Here is a 24,247-nt window from a genome sequence, read left to right on the forward strand (position 1 = left end):
GCATTATCAGCACTAAATAGCGACGACATATCAAGCCAGTTGGTGTGGAGTTGTTATCAGGTGCTGCCGAGACTTGGCCGACTGAAAGAAACATTGCTAATGTGGGTGCCGGGGCACTCTAACATCGGTGGTAATGAGGAGGCTGACAGACTGGCTCGCCGAGTGTCTGGATCCACAATGGTGGGGCCAAAACCAGCTCTTGGAATCCGACCATCTACTGTCAAGTTTACTCTGAAGAGTGAAATTGCAAGGATTCACGCAGCCGAGTGGAGAAATTTGGAGTCTTGCCGGCAGGTGAAAATCCTTGTGAAAGAGCCTAGGGCCACTAGAGGGGCATTTTTGGTGTCCCTTAAGAAGTGGGACATGAAAATTCTATTAGGACTTCTAACGGGACACTGCTCCTTAAACTACCATATGGAAAAGATTGGGGTAGTGGTTTCGGCTACGTGCAGCCAATGTGCACTTTTTATGCCGCTGCCCGGCATCCTCAGATCTCAGACGAACACACCTTGGCAAGATTTTCTTCAATGAAGAATCTACACACTCTCTGACTCTGAAGAATGTTCTCAGATTCACTAAAGCCTGCGAACACCTAGGCGGGAAGCCATTGAATAGGCGACTTACGGGGATAGTACAATGGACCTAACAATGACCTGAGTGCTCGGAGCTGCGCGAACAGTGGTACTTTCTTGCCAGTTAGATGGTGTTCTTCCTTAAATTAAAGTGTTGGGTCCCAGCTCTTTGCTTTCCAGAGCTCAGTTGCGATTTCGTTAGGTCCTGTGGCTTTTCCCGATTTCATTCGTTTTATTGCCTCCTCGACCTTTGACCATGTCTAACTTCCTTCCATCTTCATGCACCCTTTACTTTTCTGCGATCTGCGCAGGAAATTTCGTATATCCCAGACTTAGTCATTTGATCGATTGGATCCTTGGTCTATTCCAGAATGGTTTCCTTGGATTCCAAAGGTATTCTCCGTCTGGGTAGTTGATACGAGATCAGCTTAGTGGGCGCTTGTCGTTGGAGCTTTCTCTTTCGTTTGTTGCTCAAACTGCTGCTGGCCCGTCGATGTAATCATGCAGTCTGGCGACCTCAAAAAAGGTACTTCGTCTCTTTCATGATGCCCTCTGAGAAAATCGGAAGGGGGGGGGGGGGGGGTAGCATGGCTGGAAGAAGTGACTTGTATTGATGGGCGCGATTCGAAATGCTGGGAAGAACTCTTTTGGTGTCTGTCGGTTTCCTGTAGACCTCCAGGTTTAATTTCTTTTACTTCCTCCTCAACAGCAGGTCCAAGAAAGATAATTGATCTTGCTTTTCCTTCTCCAGGGTGAACTCTATACTGGGATGCAGTCTATTGAGGGGGTCGATATCGTTTTTTTTATAGTGCAGATATCTTCTATAAACATTTTTCGAAACCTTGGCCATGAAGATTTCGCTGATAAACGAGGAGAGGGGGTTCCTCATTGGAGCTCGTTTTAACTGTTTATAAACCCATCCCTAAAAGTAAAGTAGTTTTCTTCCATACAGATTTTGACTAGCTTCTTACATTGTTTTATCTTACCTCTCCATTGTGGATCTTCTTGTTGTTGATGTTGCCAATCCTTTACTAAATTGGTTGCTTCTTTGGTCAGGGCACTCGCAAAAAGAGCATTGATGTCAAAAGGCTTCCTCTTCTTCGATTCCCCGGTTAATTTCAACGGAGCCTTGAATAGCTCAGTTGAATTCCTGATCCGCTATATCTGATGCATGGGAGGCATTCAGTCTTCTGGTTGTCATTTCTTAATAACTCTGTTCATCTCTTTTATGAGTTGTGGTAGAGGATCGGCCCTGAGTCTTCTATGCGGCGCATTCTCCACATTATCCTTCATCCGGGTTTCGTAGCCTTCTTTTACCAACTAGTGGGTTTGCTTTATCCACTTTGATGTTGTAAACGGGCTTCTGTCTTAGTTCCTTAATTGGTTGGTGTTCCTGGCCTTCCTAATGTTATTTCGCATGACGACGCCTGATGCTTTCTTAGAAGTTTTAACCGTTGCTCTGTGACGGATTGCGAAGATTGGTTTATCATGGAATTATCGATTTGTTGAACATAGGGTCCAGGCACGCTCCTCTACCCCTGTCCGCTTTCTTGAGTTCTAAGCTTTACCTTTCACATTCGCATCGTTCCGTTGTTTTCATTTTGTGGAGAAATGACGGGAATGCATTGGAATATAGACGGGTCTATTTCAGATGTGATGGTGATGGTGATTGCCTCCAAAGATTTTCTGTTCAGCTTTGACTAAGGCGTGTGATGCTGTGTAATCGAACGACTTTCTCTCGGCGAGACAAGTGATTGGGGGAAAGATTGGATGGAAGTTTAATGAATTCCAATGCGCATTGGATCGTAATCTTTCTTAAACTTTTTCGTGTGATTAAAATTCACTATTTCGACCCAGGGAAAATTGTCAAGATATTAGATTCTCCATGTCAATTCTGTGCAGGATCATTTCTGTTCATCTTACGCTTCAATTGTAGCTACTCACTAAGAAAGGCATAGTCAGATAGAAGTGGAACTATAATATAAAACTACATTTAGGATTCGGAAAACCCTGAAAGACTTATCCCTGCATCTTTTGTGTAGCAGAAAGCTAAAAGACCGGTTGTTCTTAAATCACTAATTTGCAAACCAGCTTATTTATTTTCTGTGGAAGGAGTAAGAGAGAATGTTATTTAAATAATTATAACAAGAAATTGTTCATTCCTTGCTTGTCAACCAATTATAATTTCAAATTGTCGGACGCCTCTACTTCTATTTACTATCTTTTTGCAGGAAATGCAAGAGCATCTTCTTCCCCTACAACATTACATCATCGAGCAAGCAAAGCTGTCGGGATGCTATGGATTTGGCGATACTATCGATTCAGATTCGTTTCATTCTGATAGTCAATCAGAGCATTCGTTATCAGGACATGAGCCTGATAATGAGGATTCTGATCACTCAGATGGACACGGTGATTATTTGACACATAGCTATGGCTTAATGGGTGACTATGAATCGAATATGGGCGATGGTGTGTCATACTACAATTACTATATGGGATACGATCGAAATGATCGTGAAGAAATGTAAGTTTTTATATATTGGTATGGAAAGTACTTTGGAATTTTCATAGATTTGTGGAGGGACGGTGTAGGTTTTAGGCCGCGAATATCATTTAAACCCTAGAACCAATTGACAAAAGTAGTGAAATTTCTGGACATTTTCTACCATATATACTTTTTATAAAGTGGTTTTCTGTTTTATGTAGAACGTTATCATTTTATCACAATTTTCGTCACTTGAAGTTACCTGGAAACATGAAATTTCAATATTTTGAACAGAAAACATTATTCGTTCCACTGAATTTTAAGCTCAAAAACACAGGTAGATTGATGAAAGGGCAGGCAAACCTCCTTGCATCCCCAAAATAGCCTTTCTCCTCTCAATCGCCTCTTAATCGGAATGCACTTTGATTTGTGTGTATAAAGAGGAATTCAAACACAGAAAAATTGGAAGGTATAAACCTTTAAAAAGATTTTCCTCCTTAATTCGTTTATGATGAGATTTTCATCCTTTTTCTTAAAACTTAAATGTCAAATTCTCTATGAACTACCTGCTCATTAAATTCTACGTGTGAACACATGTATTTTAATTTTACTGAAGGATTGCCGAAGATTTGACGATCGGTAGCACCACATAAGGTTTCCAAACGAGCGTAGACAATACCAGAAGGTATAAAAGGAGCATACAGTCATTAATCTGAATATAAGTGAAGAACAGGAGTTGAGAATAGGTTGTGTGTTTTAAAGTACCTGTAGTTATAACTATAACATTAATTCCTAAAGTCTTAAACACCCCTGGAATAACGATAGGCTTCGGTTGGAGCAATTCTTCTCCTTTGAGAATTATTTTGGGAAAATCCGGTATTAAAGGTTTTGTTTTTGAAAACGTAACGGTTATTTTGTGAGATTTAAAAAAACTTGAAATGAAACGAAGACTAAGTGATTACTGCGAGTCCCCCGCAAAAAAAAATTCGGAAGTGTATGCATTATATCTAAGTTGCCCCCATATATACATTTTAATTATCTAAATTTTATTTCAGTTCGGATAATGTGGAAGCCGTTCTTGAAAATGAAAAAGATACTCAAATCTATAGTCCTGTTCGTGGCCATCCATTTTACTCGCCATCAGCTCAACCAAAGCCAATACAACAAATCAAAATACCTTCCCCAGCACGTCATATACCCGTACCTGATTTTCGTGAACCGCTCAAATCAAAACAGAACGATGATAATCTAAGCCAAAGCCAAAAATCCACTACTTCATTTCTTTCATCGTCCAGTTTAGGTGGTAGCGGTACTGGTGCTGGTGGTGCTGCAGTTAAGGGTGGTAACGTATCGCAATTGGCTATAATGAAGGAGTGTGATATCGAGAAATTCGCGCAAGACAACATTAATCTACATTCAAAAGGCATTTTCAGGAAGAAGGTAAGATGCAGATGCAGAAATTTAGTTAATCTTTTGCTGTGTCTATTCTATTTTTTAAAATATTTAATTCGAATTTTTTTGTTGCCTTTCTTTTGCAGTCATCATTACGAGATATGCTTAGTTGGACAGGAAATGCAATAAGTCGACCAATGCTAGCATTGGCTCGAGATAAAGCTGGTAAAAAGATGGCAACGGAACTTTTTAAACTTGTTCAAATTTACATGGGCGATCGTAAAGCTCGTGCTGGCATGAGTCTAAATTCAGTTGCTATCGACATAATCAATACGGCCTTGGGCCAACAACAGTGAGTCTTAAACCCCGAAATTAACTGGAATAAATAATTATTTTTATTTTTTTTTGTACTGCAGGCTTAGAGATGAACTTTATGTGCAATTGTGTAGACAAACTACAGAAAATCCAAAGAGAGAATCGTTAATTCGAGGCTGGGAGTTAATGGCAATTTGCTTATCGTATGTTCCACCTTCGCCAACTTTTCAACCTGCTTTGCTAAAGTGAGTACTTTGAAAATTTTTGTAATCTAGAAATAGTAAGTGGCAGAAAGGTCGATCCTTGGAATAGTCAAAATGAGGTGAATGAAATATGTGAAGTTTTGCGCGGCTCTTTGCTAGCAGTATTTCATGTCTTGGTTTTCTCATGCCAACAAACGCCATTTTCAATGCAGCGGGAAGCATTATAGCACGCTTGACGTGAAAAACGAATTACAATCAAACATCCTTTACAGGTAGTCAAACTTGCGGAAAACAGAATCTTATTAAAAAGATCGGAAAATGAGAGAAAATTATGTTAGTGTCTGTTGCTTCACTTGCAGCATTTGAGCTCCATACTATCAATTGTCATTTAATTTTCAAGATTCAGTTGGCAAAAGGCTTTATCATCGGTTATATTTGCACCCAAGGTACTTGCTATTCATGCCTGTCTTGGGTCAATCTTAAATTTACGCCAATTTCGGATGTCATTGTATTTTGGGCTATACTTATCTTCTATCTATAAATAGATATTATTGGCCCTAAAATTTTCAAACAGCAATTACATTCTTGAATTTTGACACTTGCGGGTGGAATTTATATTCAAATTGTTTACAGTAGTGTAGGTAGGTTTTCCCTCCGTGATTTTTGTTAGTTCAAAACTATGTTCGATTCTGAGGCGATCTGGATCGCCAGATGAGTATTCGTTTATGATGGCATAATATAGCAATCAATGGTGGTAGAGGGATTTGTATCGTGTCTCGATATCGGATACCAGTCGACTCGGGCAATAATCATGGACGCGCGCAATTCTGGCCACCTTGTCTTTCCCTGTAGGGTACGGTTCCGGTCTTGGATGAAGTGTTCTAATACACTTTATGGCTCTAATTTAATTGGATTGTCGCATGAATGGTTATTATTATCCGAGTTGTCATAATCTTGGCAGATGCCGGATTTTATCTAATACTAGTACTAAGTGCCAAGCATTTAGGCTCGGATGATCCTACCTACTTAAAAACTAAAGGGGGCGCTTTTGATAGTGGCCGGTGGTAGGTCAATGGGAGAATCCGTCGAGAACTCTCCGCAACATCGAACACTTATGCAGAATGGTGTACTTCTGCATGGTTTCAACAAGTTTGTGTGAAAGTCCCAGGACATCAAGGGAATCCGTGAGGGATTTAGGTACAATACCTGGAGCTGACAATATTGTGGAAACTACAACCACCCGCTCGAGACGCCAAATTTCTTTGAGTTCCCGAGCCGGTGGCTCGTAGTTTTCCTTCTTAGAGCTTGTCGGCCCCAGTACATGCTGTAAGCAGAATTATCAAGTACTGTAAAGTAAACCGAACATGTTCCCGTGATCAGCCCATGCTTGCATGCAAGCTTTTGATGGATCACCTCACGTACAGCATTATGCCTGATAATGTATATCATCGGTGCCATAACAGCTTGCATGCAAGCTTTTGATGGATCACCTCACGTACAGCATTATGCCTGATAATGTATATCATCGGTGCCATAACAGTGTAGCCAGAAATGAGATGGTCCACCGTCGCTAACGCCGAACTATACATTCTGCCTTTGGTCGTTCTCCACCCGTTCTTTCATTATGAGCTTTTTATAAGTTCGGGTGGCGACCACGTTAGCCTGAATGGCGCACATCCATCCGTCTCAGCAAAGAATTCCACAGCGCACACACATCTGTTCGACAAATGGCTGCCAGAGAAAATTCACATGTTTACCGGGCATTGCCTTCGACTTCCATTCATCGATCCGCTCTTGGTCCGACTTCACCCCACTCAGAGGATTAAAAGATCGATCCTCCAAGTTAAGTGGAGTCAGTCCACAGTTTGATGATGATGATGTGCCGCCACGTCAACCACCTCCGTTATCACGAGGTAGGTTCCTCCGCTTCATGGCAGAGTTTGCATTATGTATTCGGAATTTGGACATAATTGTCCGTATTTGCCGGACGTTTTCCAGATCGTTCTTCGTCCACGGCAATATTCCGAATGCAGTGCAGTGCACTGAAAGGAAGCAACATATTCTTCCTCGATTGCGTGCGATTTCAGCACCAGCTTTGCCGTCGCAGGAATTCGAACAGCAGAGCATCCTTCAGATCACCAATTCAAGCATGGGTTCCTTGCAGAATTCCTAGGTATCTGTCTCGGTCGTCCAGATAGCTGAGTGGTTAGAGCACAAGGCTGTCGTACGGAACGTCGCGGTTGAAATCTCACTGGTGGCAGTGGGATTTGTATCGTGATTTGACGTCGGATACCAGTCGACTCAGCTGTGAATGAGTACCTGAGTCAAATCAGGGTAATAATCTCGGGCGAGCGCAATGCTGACCACATTGTCTCCTACAATATACTGTAGTGTACCGTTACGGTCTTGAATGAAGTGCTCTAACATGCTTCATTATTATTTATGTCTCGATCATAGCTTCGATGTTGACCCAATGCTATGTCCGGCATGCGGCTCGTGATGACCTTTGCAGATGGTTTGGATTCGACACTTGTCTAATCTAAATTCCATCCAAATATCACGGCTGATCATGTCTATTATTCGCAACAGACGTCTAAGGTGGTCGTCAGTACCAGCACACAGCTTGATGTCATCTAAGTACATCAAGTGTGTCAGTTCGCACTTAGCACGTAGGCCATATTTGATTGCGAAACCATGCCTTCTAGCATCATTCAGTAGCCATGAAAAGGGGTTCAGGGCCATGCAAAATCAAAGAGGACTCAACGAATCCCCCTGGTAGATGCCTCTCCGTATATGGATGGGCTCTGAGGTATTGGCACTCTCAGATTAAGTCACTGATAATTTCATGATTGACGCCAAAAATTAGGACAGGATTACATCGATCGACATCGATTAGCCAGGTATGCGGGACGTTATCGAAAGCCTTGGCATAATCGATGTAGCAACTATAGAGGTTGCTTTGGCCTCTAGTTGCTTATCCTACAACTACTGAGTCGATAATGAGTTGCTCTTTGCAACCCTTTGATCCAACTCGGCAGCCCTTCTGTTCCTCGTACAGAATGTTATTGGTCTCGAGGTGCGCATTGACCCTTCCACTAATAATGGATGTTATGAATTTGTAGAGCATGTAATCGGTCTTGTCTCTGCGGGGTAATCCCCGCAGTAAGGAAGGGTGGAAATTCCTTCGGTCAACTCATGACCTCATTCATGCTGTTTGCCAACCGACTGTGTACGCTGGTAAATTTCTCATACCAAAAAGTATGCGCCCGATCCAGACCTGGATCATTCCAGTCCTTCGAGCTGTTTATGGCTCGTAGAACTTCCTCTTCGGTAACAACCGCAAAGTTCATGCTAGGCGTATTGGCATGGCGAGTGCCTTCGACGGTGAGCCACTCAGCATGCTGGGTGGGTAACCCTCAAAGTCCACCCCAATATTCTTTCGCTTCCTTTCCCGAAAACTGTGCTGTCTGGATGCTCTGTTGGGATTCATTGAGAGATCTGAAAAAGCTCCGCCGTTCCTCGCGTATGTTGCATTCTGGACACGTCTGGAGTGAGTTTCGCGTTACCGTAACGCGTAACCGATTCCATACGACAGAAAGTTTCTGCTTTAGTGTGTCCAGAATTTGAACTACGGGCAACTGCACCACAATGCACAAGTGATTGTAGCTGCAGCGGCGATATATCAGCATACAGTCGAGATGCACCATTGATTTGAGATAGAATTCTCGTAGTTGCTGGAGATGCTTAGAGCCTGGGAATACTTGGTCTATGCAAAGGATCCGCATTCAAGAATTCTATACACGCTTTTTGGAATTCGTCCCAAACCTCAGCTGGACCGTGGAGAAGAGTGCTTCGGCAAGTACTCAAACTGTTGCCTGCAGTGTGGCGTGGTGTTGTTGATGCCACCACCTCTGCCCCCATCGACTCTTGGTCACCAGTTTCCGCGATGACCTCAAGTCGAACACGTTCTCTGATGATGGCCGGGATTGTGTCGCTTTGAGTTATAAAGCGGTACTGGTCTGCGACTCGCTGCAAAGTCACGTGCGCGAATTGCGGGAAACGCTCGACGAATCTCTGGTGCAACAAGGGCGGTAAGATGTTATACCCGCCCCTGTCGTTATTTTGTAGTAGGAGGGGATGATGAAGAGGTTCATTTCCTTAGTCCACTTCATCTGGTGCCTACGCGAACATGCTGAAGCGGTCGATTGTGGCGAAACAGGTGCAGCAGGTGGAGTAATGCTGCTGGTTATTGTGTGCGATGGCGTACAGCCATTCAGACTGAATCTATCCATTCCTCCTCCTTTCACAACCGGGCTTGGGACCGACTACGGTCTCCGATTGGATTTTGCTTTCGTGAATGCGGAAAATACTTTTTTTCCTCTGAAAATGTTGATCGCAAGTGCATACCATCGGTCTGGATGATACAACTGGCGTCCGTCTTTAATATGCTGATATCTTTCAATATAAATTCGTGGTCTTGTGCATAGGAAATAGTTGCAGCTCTGGTGGCAACATATAGTCAGCTACCGTCCGCTGTTAATTCCTTCCAGATTGTGCTTTTTGTGTGTTTTTTTTTTATCGAGGCGGTATACATCAGGCATGTCCGCGAATTTAAAAAGATTTTATTGAGTGGCAGTTCTCAAAACGAATTCATTTAAATTAATTACATTCAAAACTAGCAGCCGAAAACAAAAAGCGCCGCAATCTGACATCAGAACGAACCTTGCGACGTGTAGCGAACTTTGCCGACATGAAATCTTCATTGTACATTGAAGCTGCGTGTGGTCCGCAACCTCTCTCTTACTTTAATTTTCCGCACCCGCGTGGATGCTGAGTGAATGGCGGGGTAAGGACTGGTTCTCTATGTAACCTTCTTTGCTCATCGCGTAGATAATTGTCCTAACAATAAGCTTATGAATAATACGGAAACAGCCCCTTTTCGGGGTGCCATAACTTTTAAACGGGGGATGGCCGCCACAATTTTTAATTTAATAGAATCCCGATAATTCGCATGGTCAAGGGACTGATGATTTGGTACGAAATATCGGGATTGCCAATTATCGGGAGCGCATAATAAAGAAAATTGATTTTGGATATTGGAAAATTTGGATGAATTAGACGGAGATACGAATAATCGATGGACAAATTATAGGGATTCCACTGTATTAGAAGCGAAGATTCTTCTTCTTTAAACCCTTCCTTTACGGAGAATGAGACTATCAAATCCAACTTTATCATGACGGTATCAAAATATCCTTCATTTGAAGCGCCATAACTTTTTAAGAAGGAAGAGTGGCCACTGCGGTTAATCAATGGCGTTTGAGAAAGGGGATCTCTCGCATTTCCTTTCATACTCTCCATCCCACCTGCGGAGATGGAATCCTGTTTTAATCTAAAAATAGCCCCACTTTGTGGCACCATAACTTTTTAAAGGGGGGGGGGGGGGGTCGCCTCCGCAATTTTTTAACAGGGTTATAGAGGGAGGACCTTCTCCTTGTTCATGCATATCTTCCCAGGGGGGATTCTTACCAGGGTAGAGTTGAAAATTCCAACTTTATCATGATAGTATTTAAAAAAAAATTTAAGCGGTGACTTTAAGGGTTTGACCGTCAAGAGTTTTCATCGTCTCCTCCCCCATAAAATTGAAGCGTTATCTGAAATTGAAATAATGATGTCAAAACAGTTGAAAATACAACATTTATGTAGGAATGACTCTAATTTTGGTCACGATTTTATGTCAAATATCATGACTGAATCGAATAAAACGAGGGACAAAAGCAAGAAGTGGCGGCAAATTGGTAACGCATAAGTAAGATTGACTATCGAGCCTACATTCCCAATAACATTTTCATATTTAACGCGCCCAGCTAATTTGCTAGAGGAAGGCCATTCTGATTCACATAAAATTTATAAACGAGTAAAATCTCCCAAGCCATTTTTAATATTTTCCAGTTATATGAATCGTCATCGCGATCCTACATTCGCGACGAGCTTTCCAGATGTTGGTAAGTGGCCAATCCACGTACAAATATCACATTACGCGACTGTTTGCTGTCGTCGTTTGGATCGAATCGGAAACTCAAGCAAAAGACCCATTAAAAAGCCAACAGACGACGAAATCGAACAAGCTCGGGTAAGTTTAATATTGTTAGATTTGAATTTCGAATTTATCTTTAAATTCTAACATATGTTTGCCTTCTTTTTTGATCAGGGTCAGATTTTACGCGATAGTATGTTTGGAAATACTCTCCATGAAGTGATGGAACTGCAAAAGGATAAATACCCGGAAAGAAAATTGCCATGGATACAAGTTACTTTGTCGGAACAAGTAGGTTTCCTTTTATACATATGAGAACATGAATTTTGTTTTCATTTTTTGCTCATTTTTATCAAATTCCAAGATTATGTATCATAAAAAATGTTCCAGGCATTTGAGTGCACTTTCTTTCAGCAATTATTTATAATTTGTTATTCATCATCTTAACAGGTCTTATTGCTAAACGGAAAGCAGACTGAAGGCATTTTCCGAGTTTCGGCTGACGTTGATGAAGTTAATTGTTTGAAGAGTCGATTAGATCGGTGGGAAGTTCCTGAACATAAGAATACAATGGGTAAGTGTTTTTTGATTAAACCAAATCAACCAATTTTACTACTGTTATTATTATTCTGTTAAGGGAAAGTCGCACCGCGTCCTTAAAGAACTATTGTGCCCCTTTTACTGGTTACAGTGTACCTGTTGATCATAGTATCTCAAGCAAGCCTATAACCGTCAGGAACTTTAGTATGTTCCCTATTTCCAGATCTTTCAACTTTGCATCTGGTATTAAGTGCTCTCCCAGATGCCTCGACCTACTTTGCACAAGTGCTGGACACTTTCCCAGGACGTGTCTACAGGTTTCGTCACACTCCTTACAAAACCTGCAGGCAGTGTCCGTAAATATCCCTAGCTTCCCTAGGTGATAGTTCAGCCGACAGTGACCAGTGAGAATCCCCGCCATGATTCGGATATTCTTTTTGGTGAGGTTTCAGCAATCCTTTGTGCGCATGGGTTCGTATCCCCCAATAAGCACCCTGGACTCCCCCATCCCTAGTAGGCCCGACCAGTATAGTCCCCTCAACCGTTCCTCTTCATTTCTTATGTCAAAAAAAAAATTCCATCTACTTCGGGTGATTTCAGTGGTTTAAAAGTTCCCACTGCCCACCTTACCCTAGATTCCGTTGGGGTGTCAGGCAGAATGTTGTCGTCTGCCGCTGTGGATTAGGACCCCAGAAATGAGTTCTGAGAAGCAGGTGTACTCTGTCCTCCTCATTCTCAGTAAATGTCCCATCTTCTTTCTTCAACCACACAGAGGATATTGCCCTGTCTTTGGCTACAGCCTGGTAAAGCCTGGTTGCTTCTGTGATCTGTTCGATCCCTTCACAGAATTCCCCGAAGCTGTTCCGTTTTGCTTCCCTGATCGCGTTGCTATACGCAGTCAGAGCATTTTTGTACATTTGCCAGTCCCCGGTTGAAGAGTTTTCGTGCCTCTGTTCTCATTCTGGCCAGGATTCTGTTCCACCCTGGTACATCCCTCGATGACTTAACTGTCTTAGCCGGACAGCTGACCTCATATGCGTCAATGACGACTGCGTTGAAGTTTTCCAACACTGTTTCTAGTTCCAGTTCGCTCCTAATGTCCTTCTAATGTAATGGTGGGCAATGTTGTTTCTCAGAAGCGTTACATAGAATCCCCAATCCGTTCTTCTGGGATTCCTTATTATTCTTTTTATTTCGGAGTTACCCAGTTCATCCATGACCATTCGGTTCATTAGAGTATTTTTTAGAGTTATGTCCTCCTGTCTAGTGCTGGTCACAAATGTTGGAGTGTTCCCTGTGTTTTATATTTCTAACTTATTGCTAAGAATAAATTCAAGAATGTACTCACCTCTTCGATTGGTGTCGTTGCTTCCCCAGACTTTGTGGTGGGCGTTGGCATTTTAGCCGAGGAGAAGTGGTAACGCCCTCTTCTCATAATACTTCGCCAGTTTTGCGACTTGTTCCGGTAGAGCCCGGATTTCGTGCCACGACTGCTTCTTAAGTGCTCCTTCCGGCTTCCAATAAGACTTGGATATCCACAAGGTCCCCGGTTAAGAAATTACGTTTAAGAATTATGCAAGCTCTTGGTTTTTCACAAGAGGAGTCCCAAATTACCTGCATACTTCCTCCTTGCAGACCGCGAATCTGCCCCCGGTATACCCAGGGCTCCTGAGCCAGCACTGTTTCAATGTTCTCCTTGGAACTTTCCCTTGCAATTACTGCAGATGCAGCTTTCGCATGGTGGAGGTTTATCTGGGCTATCTTAGTGCTGGCTATTGGCTCGATTATTGTTTGGAGCTCTTCTCCACTGTCGAAGTATCGCCTTCCTCCGACATGGTGCTTTCCTGCGCATCGCTGTCCACCATAAGCCCTAGGAGTCCTAGGTCTAAGTCATCCAGCTTCTGCTCTTCAATGGACAGCAGGTCTACTTCCCTGGTTGATCCAGTCCTTTCCGCTTCTATGGCTTTCGAGACTTCGGGGACCTCGGTATGCTTTTCACCCGGTGTCTCCTCCGAGGTGTCTTTCCTCGGCTTTTCCCTGTGTACATGCACGGGTATGTTGCCAAATCGGTAGTTGATATGGCAACTCCGACGTTTAATTGCCTTCAGGGATCGGTCATCTACCCCCATCGTGAGGAGTTTACCCTTGCCCTCCACCTTGCTTCTGAAGACTGAGCGATTAGGAGGCCCATAAGGTCTTCCGTTTCATTGTCGCGGCTTTTGGGAGAAAAACTGCCACCATGTGGGCTCCTGGTATATCATCCCCAGCACATGTTGACAGTTTCACCCCTTCCGAGCCTGGCAATCTAGGAACTATGGTTCTAATCCACTCTGTAGTGTTTTCCGTCGCGCAGTCCACCAGTATAAGGCCTGGTCGAAAGCGTATCCCGGTGAAAGTTTCGAAGTTTCTAAGTCCATCCCTTGCACATCTGCCTGACGATAAGGTCCTTAAAGGTTTCCTGCTCCTCCCGAGTGCGTATTTGCTCGGGAAATATTTTTTGCAGTATGGCCAGTCGAATGCCCTTGACTGCACTAGCATAGGTAATGGCGAACTTCCTGAGTCCTGCGTTCACCCGTGACCTGCCCGAGTTTTTTCCCTCTGGGTTCAGGTTTGGATTTTTTGGGAGCATTCCCTTCATGCGGGCTGATCTCTGCTACTCCCCCCTTTCTCGGCTCCGGTAGGGATGGCTTAGGTCTATCCTGAGCCTTCTTAAGGGCCTCTTCTGGTTTCAGGTCTTCTTTCAGATAGTCCAGGTACCATTTAACACCTGCGCCACTGATACCGGCCTCCTTTCTGGCGTCTAATATGTTTATCGCAGACGTGCTTTTGCTGGTCCCTGCTTTTTGAGCATTGGCGTTCGTTGATTGTTACCCACGCAGTATACCAGTGTTAAGCTTGGATCCATTGCTTGACGTCCCAACTTCTCAGTATTCCCGAGATGTGCCTCCACTTGATTAACCAGTTTTTGTGCGGTACGGGGCCCCGCTTTCTTGGTTTTTGTTTTTTTTTTCTTTGCTGCTTGTACTCATTTGATTCCCACGAGTATGGGGGTTAGGAGGTCCGCCGTCTCATAGCGCCCCGTAGCACGGTAAGATCTAACTTACTCACTGAGGTGATCAGGTATCAGTGAGGCTCCGTTTGAATAAAGTCAGTTACCCCCGACTGCAAACTATCCAATGGGCATGGTTCGCATGACAGCCTGGATAGGGGAAGGTGTTTTTCGACTCCCCAGTCTAGATCCGTAGCGGTTTGTTAATAGTAGGGCCACCTCGTACAGGGTGTGGCTATCACCACACACTTAGGGTCTTGGTAGACGCGAGGCTTGGCCCCTGAAAAGCCACGTACCGCCCCAGAGGAGAGACAGCTCATCCTCCGAGAGAGATAGGTTGGCCTCAGGGAACTATGTTCCGCGGCAGTCTATCCTGCAGTGCACTGCTTGACCCCTTTACTACTGTTATAAAGTTAATCACATAATTTTGTCCATAATTACTAAAAAATGTAATTCTTTCTTTCACAGATGCGCATGCACCGGCTAGCTTACTTAAATTGTGGTATCGTGAATTATATGATCCACTTATACCGGATGAATTGTACAGTGAGTGTGTGCAAACTGAAGATCCCGAAGAAGCAGATAGAATAATAAATAAATTGCCCAGCCTCAATAAACTTGTAAGTTGAAAGATTAATTTACTTAAAATACTTAATAGATTTTGGCTTTCTGAACTGATTTCAAGTATCTCTGTCGATTGAACTTTTCAACTTAAACTTCAATATTTCCTTTTCTTTCCTCCTAATCAGGTTTTAATGTATCTCATACATTTCCTTCAACAATTCTCCCAACCCGATGTCGTACAATGCACAAAAATGGACTCATCAAATTTGGCTATGGTTTTTGCTCCGAATTGTCTTCGTTGTACTTCGGACGATCCAAAAGTAATTCTAGAGAATGCTCGAAAAGAAATGGCATTTATGCGAACACTTATACAACATATGGACACAACAGCTGTCACAAATCTTGTTTAGTCATTAGATACTAAGATATTAAAGTGCGGAGTGTGTTTATAAGAAAGCACAAGGAAATACAAAAATAAATTGTTAGTGACGAACTTTACGAATCTTCCAAAAACTGGAACGCAAAACACCATAACACATGGAATCTCGGTGAAAGAAATCTCGAAAGCTTTTCGAAATGCAAAATGTTACTTAAGAAGATATACAGAATGAAGCAAAGTTTAACATAACACATTACAATTTACAAGAGAAATAATACAATATTTAAAAGAGAAACTTGTTCCAAATTTAATGAATAAAAAACAAAATAGCATTGTTAATTATTATAGCGACAGACAGAAAAAAATATATTAACTTGGAAGTTTTTTAATAGCATGCAATACGTATGTAATATCTGATACGTGCTCCAATATATTCCACCATCGATAGATATTCTCGCGTGCATTAATTTAATTTAAATTTTATATTTCCATGAAAACATAGCAGATACGTTTCAGGAGACAACTTCTTGAATAATTTTTACTCTCTATTGTATTTTCCACTTATTTAAGGTATAAACCAGGAAATATTAGTGTAATGTTCTTTAAACTTCACACAAATTGACAATCCTAACAGAGTTTTTGTTTTTACTAGTCCTTTATCAATTTGCCCTGTTTCATTTGAATAGGCTGGTGTCGTCGGATCGATGCTCACTACGGACATTTACAAGTGTCGAGGGCACTGTTTATTTTAACATTTGTTTTGAACGTTTTTGAATTTTTAAAGTCTGTTAATGGTAGCTTTTTATTTTCTACATATTTCGTTGAAGTCGTTTGACAAAAATGGGCTCCTACTTAACAAGATCTCCTCCAGAATTTACAAATCGAATTTGCACCCTTCCATATATTTATTGCTTATATATCTCATGTATATGTAGTTGAATAGTTATACCACCTTTAGTTTTGTCATTTATTTTCTGGAAAATCTGCAACAATTTATGCATAATGTTTTCATATATTATGTTTTTTGTTCTGTTCTTGTATATTTTTTATACGTGTATAATATATTTTATATAAATAACATTTGTTTTTCTTTTTTTGGCAATTTTAAAGATTTTTTGATTATTGCATCTTTCTTTAAATAAATTTTAAAATCGGGTCTTTTAACCCAAAGGGTTTCTTGACACCTACCTTTGCTGTTCTAACTTCAGCCCCTGTGGTCGATGTGGTGACCATCGACTATTTCTGATTCAGCAAAGAAATTGGCCCACCCGTATAGATGAACACCCCACAGAAATTGAGTGAACCATCCGCCAAAATCGGTATAATTTAAACATTCCCCCACGACGGGTAACTAGCTTACCGTTGCTTACTTTTGGGAGAGTGAGAACTGTGAACCCACGCTATAGGCCAAGTCTGCTCTTGCTTCAAGCATCAGATACATTAACGCTTTGATAGCTTACCGTAATGAGAAGTGGTCCTTCTGCGTACTTTTCCCAGCTTATGATTTTTGTACCCTTTACCATTGGCGTTGACACAAGCATTGAATCTGTTTAAAACCTTCTTGAGATAATCTTTGACTACTCCATATGAGATTGCCCTTTTGATTAATTTCAAGCAAATGGTAGGTAGATAAAGGGAGCTCCGGGGAGCCCAATTTTCGCTGTGGTGGGCTGCTTTGATGCCAGATACTTCTAATATCGTAATTCCGTGGGAGAACAACGAAGGCAGAATCTAGCCCGATCAGATCTGCAAAGTCAGCCCGTAGCAAGACTACATACAGGAGGATCAAATCGAGTTTTTAGGTGCCACGGAATATCATTGCACCAACACCATAATAAAAAAAGTACGGAATTTGTCACGCACAAACGATTGAAGAACGTCGAACATGCGCAATGCTTTTCTTCCACCATAAAATGTAAACGATGCGCTAGTGGATAAATCTCCTGTATGTGGTCTTCTTGGCCCGTAACCTTTACGAAAGATAGCAACTCCGCTACTCTACTGCTAGAACTCTCTGAGGTACCTGAAGAAATGTCCCCAAAGGAAATGCCTGGAAATTTCTTTCTCTACTTCGATATGCGAATTGCAGGATATGCCGAGGCTAGCGGCATGGTCCATATTGGAAAGTGTCCCGTGCAAGACGCCGTATTCTTGTATGCATTTGCATGCGCCTGGTCTAAAGCTCTCGCGATCGGCTTTTGTTGTAGATGCATCAAATCATCCTTGACAGGTGAGTCTTCGTCATCTAACGTCGGCGGGTAACAGGTAGTGCTGGTAGATATCACATTTTACGGTCGCCAGGGAGAAGCCAACTCCGCCCACCGAGCGACTGTCCAGAATTGAGCCTCGTCAGGCGTCGGTCCGCTCATTCTGCTCTACATTCTTTTGGAATGTTCTGACCAGAAACCTAGAGGAGAGTGACTTTGAGCGTTTGCGTTACTCCACGAGCTTGTAGGATGTCGACACTGAGTACAAAATCCCAATGGCCGTTTGGCTGTCGGTCAGATTAGTTATGTTAGGTTTAGGATTCGGTTCAAGCTCAGTCATCAAATACACTGGTGTATTCTGGAAGATAGTACGATGCGGCTGCACTGTGCGTATTCGAAAATGCTCCCGCACCGACTTCGAAATGCCTGAAAACTTCACAGACCTTTTTTGATTCATCGGAAAAGAATACTTTAGACGGCCACAGGGGAGGTGTAAGAGAATGTTGATGACATCTGCCAGGTAAGACTGCAGCGGAGTTCTTTGGATCGGATTAAGTTTTCTTTGTATTTCTTGCTCAGCGCCGTACGTTAGGATTGAAAACTTCATGATTGTGTGCATCTACGAGTAAAGTACTATGCTCGCCGGGAGAGCTCATTTCCTTACCTAGAGTAAATAATATGCTGATTTTGAAGTTATTTTGAAATCTTTTCTCAATTCCCTCAATAAATCTTGCAAGGTTTTGGGATTGGTTGTTGTCATCTGTCTATCGTCAATATAGAGAGCCGATAATGAAAAACAAGAGTCTGTATCGCTGGCCGTGAATTCCTGCTTTGAAAGATAATTTCCGAATTGCTAATCCCATCGTATTGGCGTCTGTAGAGACTTCCTTAGAATTTGCGCGCTTCTATTGGTATATCTATATGGTGGTGTGGGCCCCCTATTATCCCTTTTTTCTGTTGAAATGTCTATTCTGGGCTCGGGGAGAATCTCGCATGTCGTCAGAACTGTCTATTGGTTATAAAATCTGCGCCGAAGAGAACTCGCTAGCTAAGACGAGCCTAAACATTGCAGTCAATAGGAAATGACTGGAAGGCAACAGCGGTTGCTTGCTACTTTAGATGGTGGATTAAGTTGTTCTCAACTACACCTGGACCAAGCTTAGCAGCGAGAATAATAGTGAAGCCAGGCTAGTGAACCGATCCCACTACCGAACGAGGCAACGGCTGCAGAAGAAGGAGAAACTCTACATAAGTTGTCTCCCCCAATTTTCTATTCAAAAATGCCATGCATACTCTATGATCAAAACGTACCGCAAATTTGTCAATAAAACAAAAACGACTTAACTTTCAGGCAAATTTATTTTTTGTAAAATAAAATCCATCCACGTGCGCCTTTGAAGGGATGGCCTTTAGCTCTCTCGTCACATTCTGTTTTCTTTCTTCGAAGCACTACTTGGACAATTGTTGACTTGTCTCCATGTCAAACTCGTAGACCCACGTTTCATAATCATGTGTTGTATGAGGGTCGGGTCATTATTGGCTTCAAAAATCATGTCCTCAGCAACCGATGTTCGATGTTGTTTTGCACAAAATTCAATTCTTTTGGGACGACCCGTTCACAAATGGAGTCGGCACGTCGTGATCGGTTTCGCCATTTGGCTCTATCGAATGCCTGATCTGGGTGCAATCTCGAGACTTTTAAATTCCCATCCAGCGTATCAAGCCACCGTTGTTTCGGCCTGCCTTTTGGTCGTTTACTATCGACTTGGATGTTCAGACCAATCTTGGCAAGTGAATTCTCGTAGCATGAATTGCGTGACCATTCCATCGAAGACGCCTTTCTCGCAATTTTCCCACGATCAGGGCAATCCCATAACGATCGCCGATATCCTCATTTCGGATGTGATCGAAACGTGTCACGCCACTAGTTGAACGCAACATCTTCGTCTCCATTACCGAAAGACGCTTTTTTTGGTCGCATTTGATCGTTCCCCATCGACTCCGATATTCAGCCCAATCTTGATAAGTGAATTCTCCTTAGCGCGAATTACGTGACGATATCATCGAAGATGCCTCTCTCGCAATTTTTCCAGGATTATTGCGTTCCCAAATTGACTGCGGATATCCTCATTTCGGATATGATCAAAGCATGTTACACCACTCTTTCAACGCGGCATTTTCGTCGCCATTACTTGAAGCATTGTTTTTTATAGTCGGTTAAAACTCAGAACCATAAAGGACAGACGACACTGCCGTAAACTTTAGATCTGAGACGTTCGTTGATACGTTACTCATAAAGATTGCCACTTCATCCAGGTTGCGTCAATGCGTGCAGCAATTTCATAACGCAGTTCGGGGTAGGTAACTGCCGTTGGCAGCGATAGTGGCTGTTTCATTAGGATCTGTCGTCAAAAATTCAGTTTTATTCAGATTCAATTTAAATTTGGCCATTTCTTGTGGCGGTATTTTTCAGAAACGTTTTCACATATCGCTTATATTAATACTCCCAGTTATCATGATAGAGCTGTTGAGTGTAATGACGTAAGTAAGTTGAATAGGAGAGCAGAGGTATTCCAAAACAATGAAGGTTCACCCACAAATACCGAAGCTCCACTGACGTGTCGCACCATCACGCGTTTGCACGCCTGTGTGCTAGCCAGACTCGGGATTGTGTGTGGGGGGGGGGGGGTTCCTATCGATACTCTACTACTCTACTACTTACGAGTCATTAATCAAAATTTCACGTGTCATTTAATTGATGTGCGGAACTTGAAAAATCAACGGACCTAGTGGAAAATGCACGCACGATTTACGGCGGGTGACATCTTAATCCATGTTTCACCTGCCTCAGTTATTCAGGAGATGCAGCACAAGGATCCTAAGTTTTCTGGTCGACTTCGGGCTTGATCTTGGCAGCGGTAAAGGCGAACGTATTTATCCTGTTCTTGTTCGGGGCGGCAAGAACACAACGAAGTTTTTGAAATACCTGGAACCTACAATCGTTTTTAAGTGCCAATATTTGAAGCCTCTTATGAACGATTTGAATGATTTAGTGTATCCTTTTCCCACAACGTTCAAAGTTTCCCTACCAGTAGTTTTGTTATTACATGGTGTTTTATATTTTTTGAATTTGATGAAGTATTCTTAACTAGTGGACACGGACCCTGTCGTGATGTTGTCAATCCATCAATCTGGATGTGCAGATACGTTGGCTACGAAAATTTATTTGAAAATAGTGATCAAAGCTGTTGTGCGTCAACAAAGTCTTGAAATTGAATTGAAATAGATTTCGTGCTCCGCGAAGGGCATGTTGAAAATTTCTGCGTTGCTTGTATTATAAGACGCAGACCTGACGAAAGTTTGAATGGAAAGAGATGTTTAGAAAATGGAGGCGGGAGGGGGTAGTCCACACGAGCAATGTTTCTTTTTTTCTGTAGAGAGAACGAATGAATTCACGTTGAACCTTTTCAAGGGCAAGACAATCACAATTACGTGAGGGATACTTGAGGATACATCTCATAAGGGTGTTGAAGTCAAATCAGAGGAGGAGCAAAGTATAAAGTCGGACAATTTTGCAGTCCGATGGGTGATTTCGGGGCAGTGGGTGCCAAAGCGGAGTTTATTGTCGGCATTAACTCCGAGATCCATGGCTGGCAATATTCCAATGGGAATTCCGTACAGAATCCGCTGAAATAATCTTTAAAAAAGCTAATCAACGAATTAAACTTCCCCAAAAAGTTGTATTTGGACTTGATATTGGACCGTTTCCCTTATACTATAATGATCTCATGTTGATGGCTCCGGCCTTAGTTTTAATTTTGTTGAACTAGTGCCGGCGAAGTTGGGAAAGGTTCCGGTAAAGGGTAGATCAATACAGACCTGGTTTGGTTTATACTTTTCTTTCCACTGCATTATTCCGTAAACTGTAACTAGTTTCACCGTGTCAGCTTTAAATAGCAAATTCTCCATGACAATGTCAGAGTTTAGGGCACTGGTCGCTGCAGCATGGACCTCTTCATTGCAGTGTTATTGCAGTTAACCGGGGACCATGATATTTGACATTTTTTAGTGTTACTACTGTCCAAAGGATGACAGGGAATTTTGGTCACCTGTTGTACAGAATCTTGTTTGAAGTTGTTGGATTGATTGGGGAAGTCGTTGATAATAGAATATTTCGGCCTTGATTTCTTCAGGGGAATGGAAGGAGTAGATGGATGGCCAAAGAGCAAACCATCTCGGGAGTTAACTATATTGTTTTGAAAAGGTACTGCCTCTGTTTTCTAATGACTTTTCAGCTTACTACTTTGGGGTTGGCTTGTCTAAAGTAGTTTAAAACAACGTAGGTCTTGTCTCAATTCGCAGCGTTTGGAGGCCGATGACTTGGTTGATAGTGCTGAATGTGAAGTATCATGCCCTTATGGTCTAATGTATTAACTCTTTATTTGACTCTTTTTTTTTGATAATAATTTAGCGCATACCGGAAAGTACATTCATATTAAAGAAGGAAAGATTCCGATGGGAAGATGCAAATGGTATTTATTATATTTTTCATATTCGCCGCATTGCACTGACAAAACTATTGTACATATGTATATCACAACATGACGGGGAAGCATTTATATATTGTTCGATACATTTGACGAAATACGCACATTTCCCCTCATTTCATAACTACCACCTCATATCATACAAAAAAAAATTATTTCTAAATTCATTGTGGGGGTATTCGATTCAGACTTCAATATGAATGAAATTTCCAAATTGCCGTGAGAAAATAAATCTTTTTATGACACGTATCAGAAAAACTTGAAATATTATCAAAAAACCAAATAGATTGCGTTCAATCAACGATAACTTTTACTCCATGAATAAAAGGGAAATCAATAGTATTTTTTGAAAAGCAGAAAATATAAATAAATAAGAAAGAAAAAAATCTATACTTTATGCTTCACTCAAAAATAGGCCTTATCCGTTACATATTGCTAGAAAATCAAACAAAAGTAAAAACGTTTGTAAATTTGTTGTCTTTACTTATAATGAACAAAAAAATCAAGAGAGAGACGCCAGTTTGAAAAAGAGTTTGAATAACTTACTACTACCATTTATTAGAAAAAATGGAAATCAAATAATAAATGAAAATGCAAAAATCAATAAATAAAAAGAATAACGTAAAAAAGATATTTTTAAAGATTTGTCCTAATTTTGCGAACGGCTCAAATAAAAACATATAAATTGAAATTAAAATTATATCAAGCATTTTTGTTTTAATTTTGCAGAATTTATTGTCCTTTGTTTACAAAATTTAGACACGAGAGAGAATGTATTTTTTAAAGAAGTTTTGGGAGGAAGAACCATATATCTAGTTGGTTCCATACTACTTATGAGAGTAATGTTTATCTGGACGAAGACATGACGCTCGTTACGGAACACACTCAGCTTTATACTTTTCCAGATTTGATTTAGAATACGAGAGACAAATTTTTATCTTCGATTATACAATGCAGTCCTCCTAGTGGCTTCAGATTCATTGCCTAACACGAATGAGCTTTTTTTTTGTGGACGCATAAGATAATAAAATAACATGTTGTCCAGTAGGGATTTTTGAATTCAAGATACCGATCTTGACAGTGCGTCCCGTGTTTGAATTCTGCGACCAAGTCAGCGGACTGGACTGTAACTTGTCAACTTCCTCCTGCCGTTTTTCAACTTCTTGCATAATCTCTTCCATCGGCTTTGGAATCTCCTTGGCGTTTCAACGCTGTATCACTTCCTGATACATCGGCTTTCCATCCTGTCACCCTATAGTTCCCTCTTTACTTTTCTGAAGTTGTTACGTACTTCGCTTTACGTAGACTCGTCACTTGTTACGTTACTTGCTTCCCGTAGACTCGTATTGAATTGATAGATAAAAGAAAAAAAACCCGTTCTATAACTTTGATATAAGCGTTTATTTTACATTAACTTATACAACCGTACTGCATAATTAATTATAGAACAATTCTTTCAACTGATACAATTCGAGGCGATCTGTTCTAACTCTAGAATCAGACTGACTTTGTGGCCGAGTTTTCGCCCCTTTTATACCCGGCATTAGAGTCATCTGTTAACAATTATCCTAACTAAATATTCGCTTTACTGTTATACAATTTGGGTGTCTAGCTAATTGTCATTATTACGATTTACATTGACGTCACACATAATTTTGAAAGGGAAATTTGCCCCACTATATATAGCGGGTTGGATTCGACTTGTCATGATCAGTATCAAGCAAAGACATTATTCTTTCGAAAAACATTTTCAGCTTTCCAGTCGTAGGGTGGGAAAATTGCTCCGGTGTGAAAATTATAAGGACCCACCTGTTATTCCTTTTCCCATTGGAAACTGCAGGCTGCGCGGAATTTCCAGGTCCTGCATGCTAAGTTGTCATGTCTATGGTGCCGACCGTAGAACAGACTTGTTGAAAACCAAATTGCCAAACTGCTGTTATGATAATATGATCGT

At 41.6% G+C, this 24,247-nt stretch overlaps 1 protein-coding gene across 3 annotated transcripts in view; it reads left to right on the top strand.

Moving 5' to 3' along the window:
• LOC119651103 overlaps window positions 1-16,617 on the top strand; it is a 51,379-nt gene extending 34,762 nt beyond the window's left edge. For all 3 annotated transcript variants that reach the window (XM_038054460.1, XM_038054462.1, XM_038054461.1), the window contains 9 exons: window positions 2,804-3,099; window positions 4,116-4,500; window positions 4,599-4,804; window positions 4,869-5,012; window positions 10,923-11,103; window positions 11,182-11,298; window positions 11,458-11,581; window positions 15,065-15,216; window positions 15,346-16,617. In XM_038054460.1, the coding sequence (XP_037910388.1) occupies window positions 2,804-3,099; window positions 4,116-4,500; window positions 4,599-4,804; window positions 4,869-5,012; window positions 10,923-11,103; window positions 11,182-11,298; window positions 11,458-11,581; window positions 15,065-15,216; window positions 15,346-15,570 (1,830 nt within the window). In that variant the 3' untranslated portion in view covers window positions 15,571-16,617. The remainder of the gene's footprint in view (window positions 1-2,803; window positions 3,100-4,115; window positions 4,501-4,598; window positions 4,805-4,868; window positions 5,013-10,922; window positions 11,104-11,181; window positions 11,299-11,457; window positions 11,582-15,064; window positions 15,217-15,345) is intronic.
• Window positions 16,618-24,247: the final 7,630 nt, after the last annotated feature.

This window comes from Hermetia illucens, chromosome 3 (assembly GCF_905115235.1).
Source record: "Hermetia illucens chromosome 3, iHerIll2.2.curated.20191125, whole genome shotgun sequence".
NCBI lineage: Eukaryota > Metazoa > Arthropoda > Insecta > Diptera > Stratiomyidae > Hermetia > Hermetia illucens.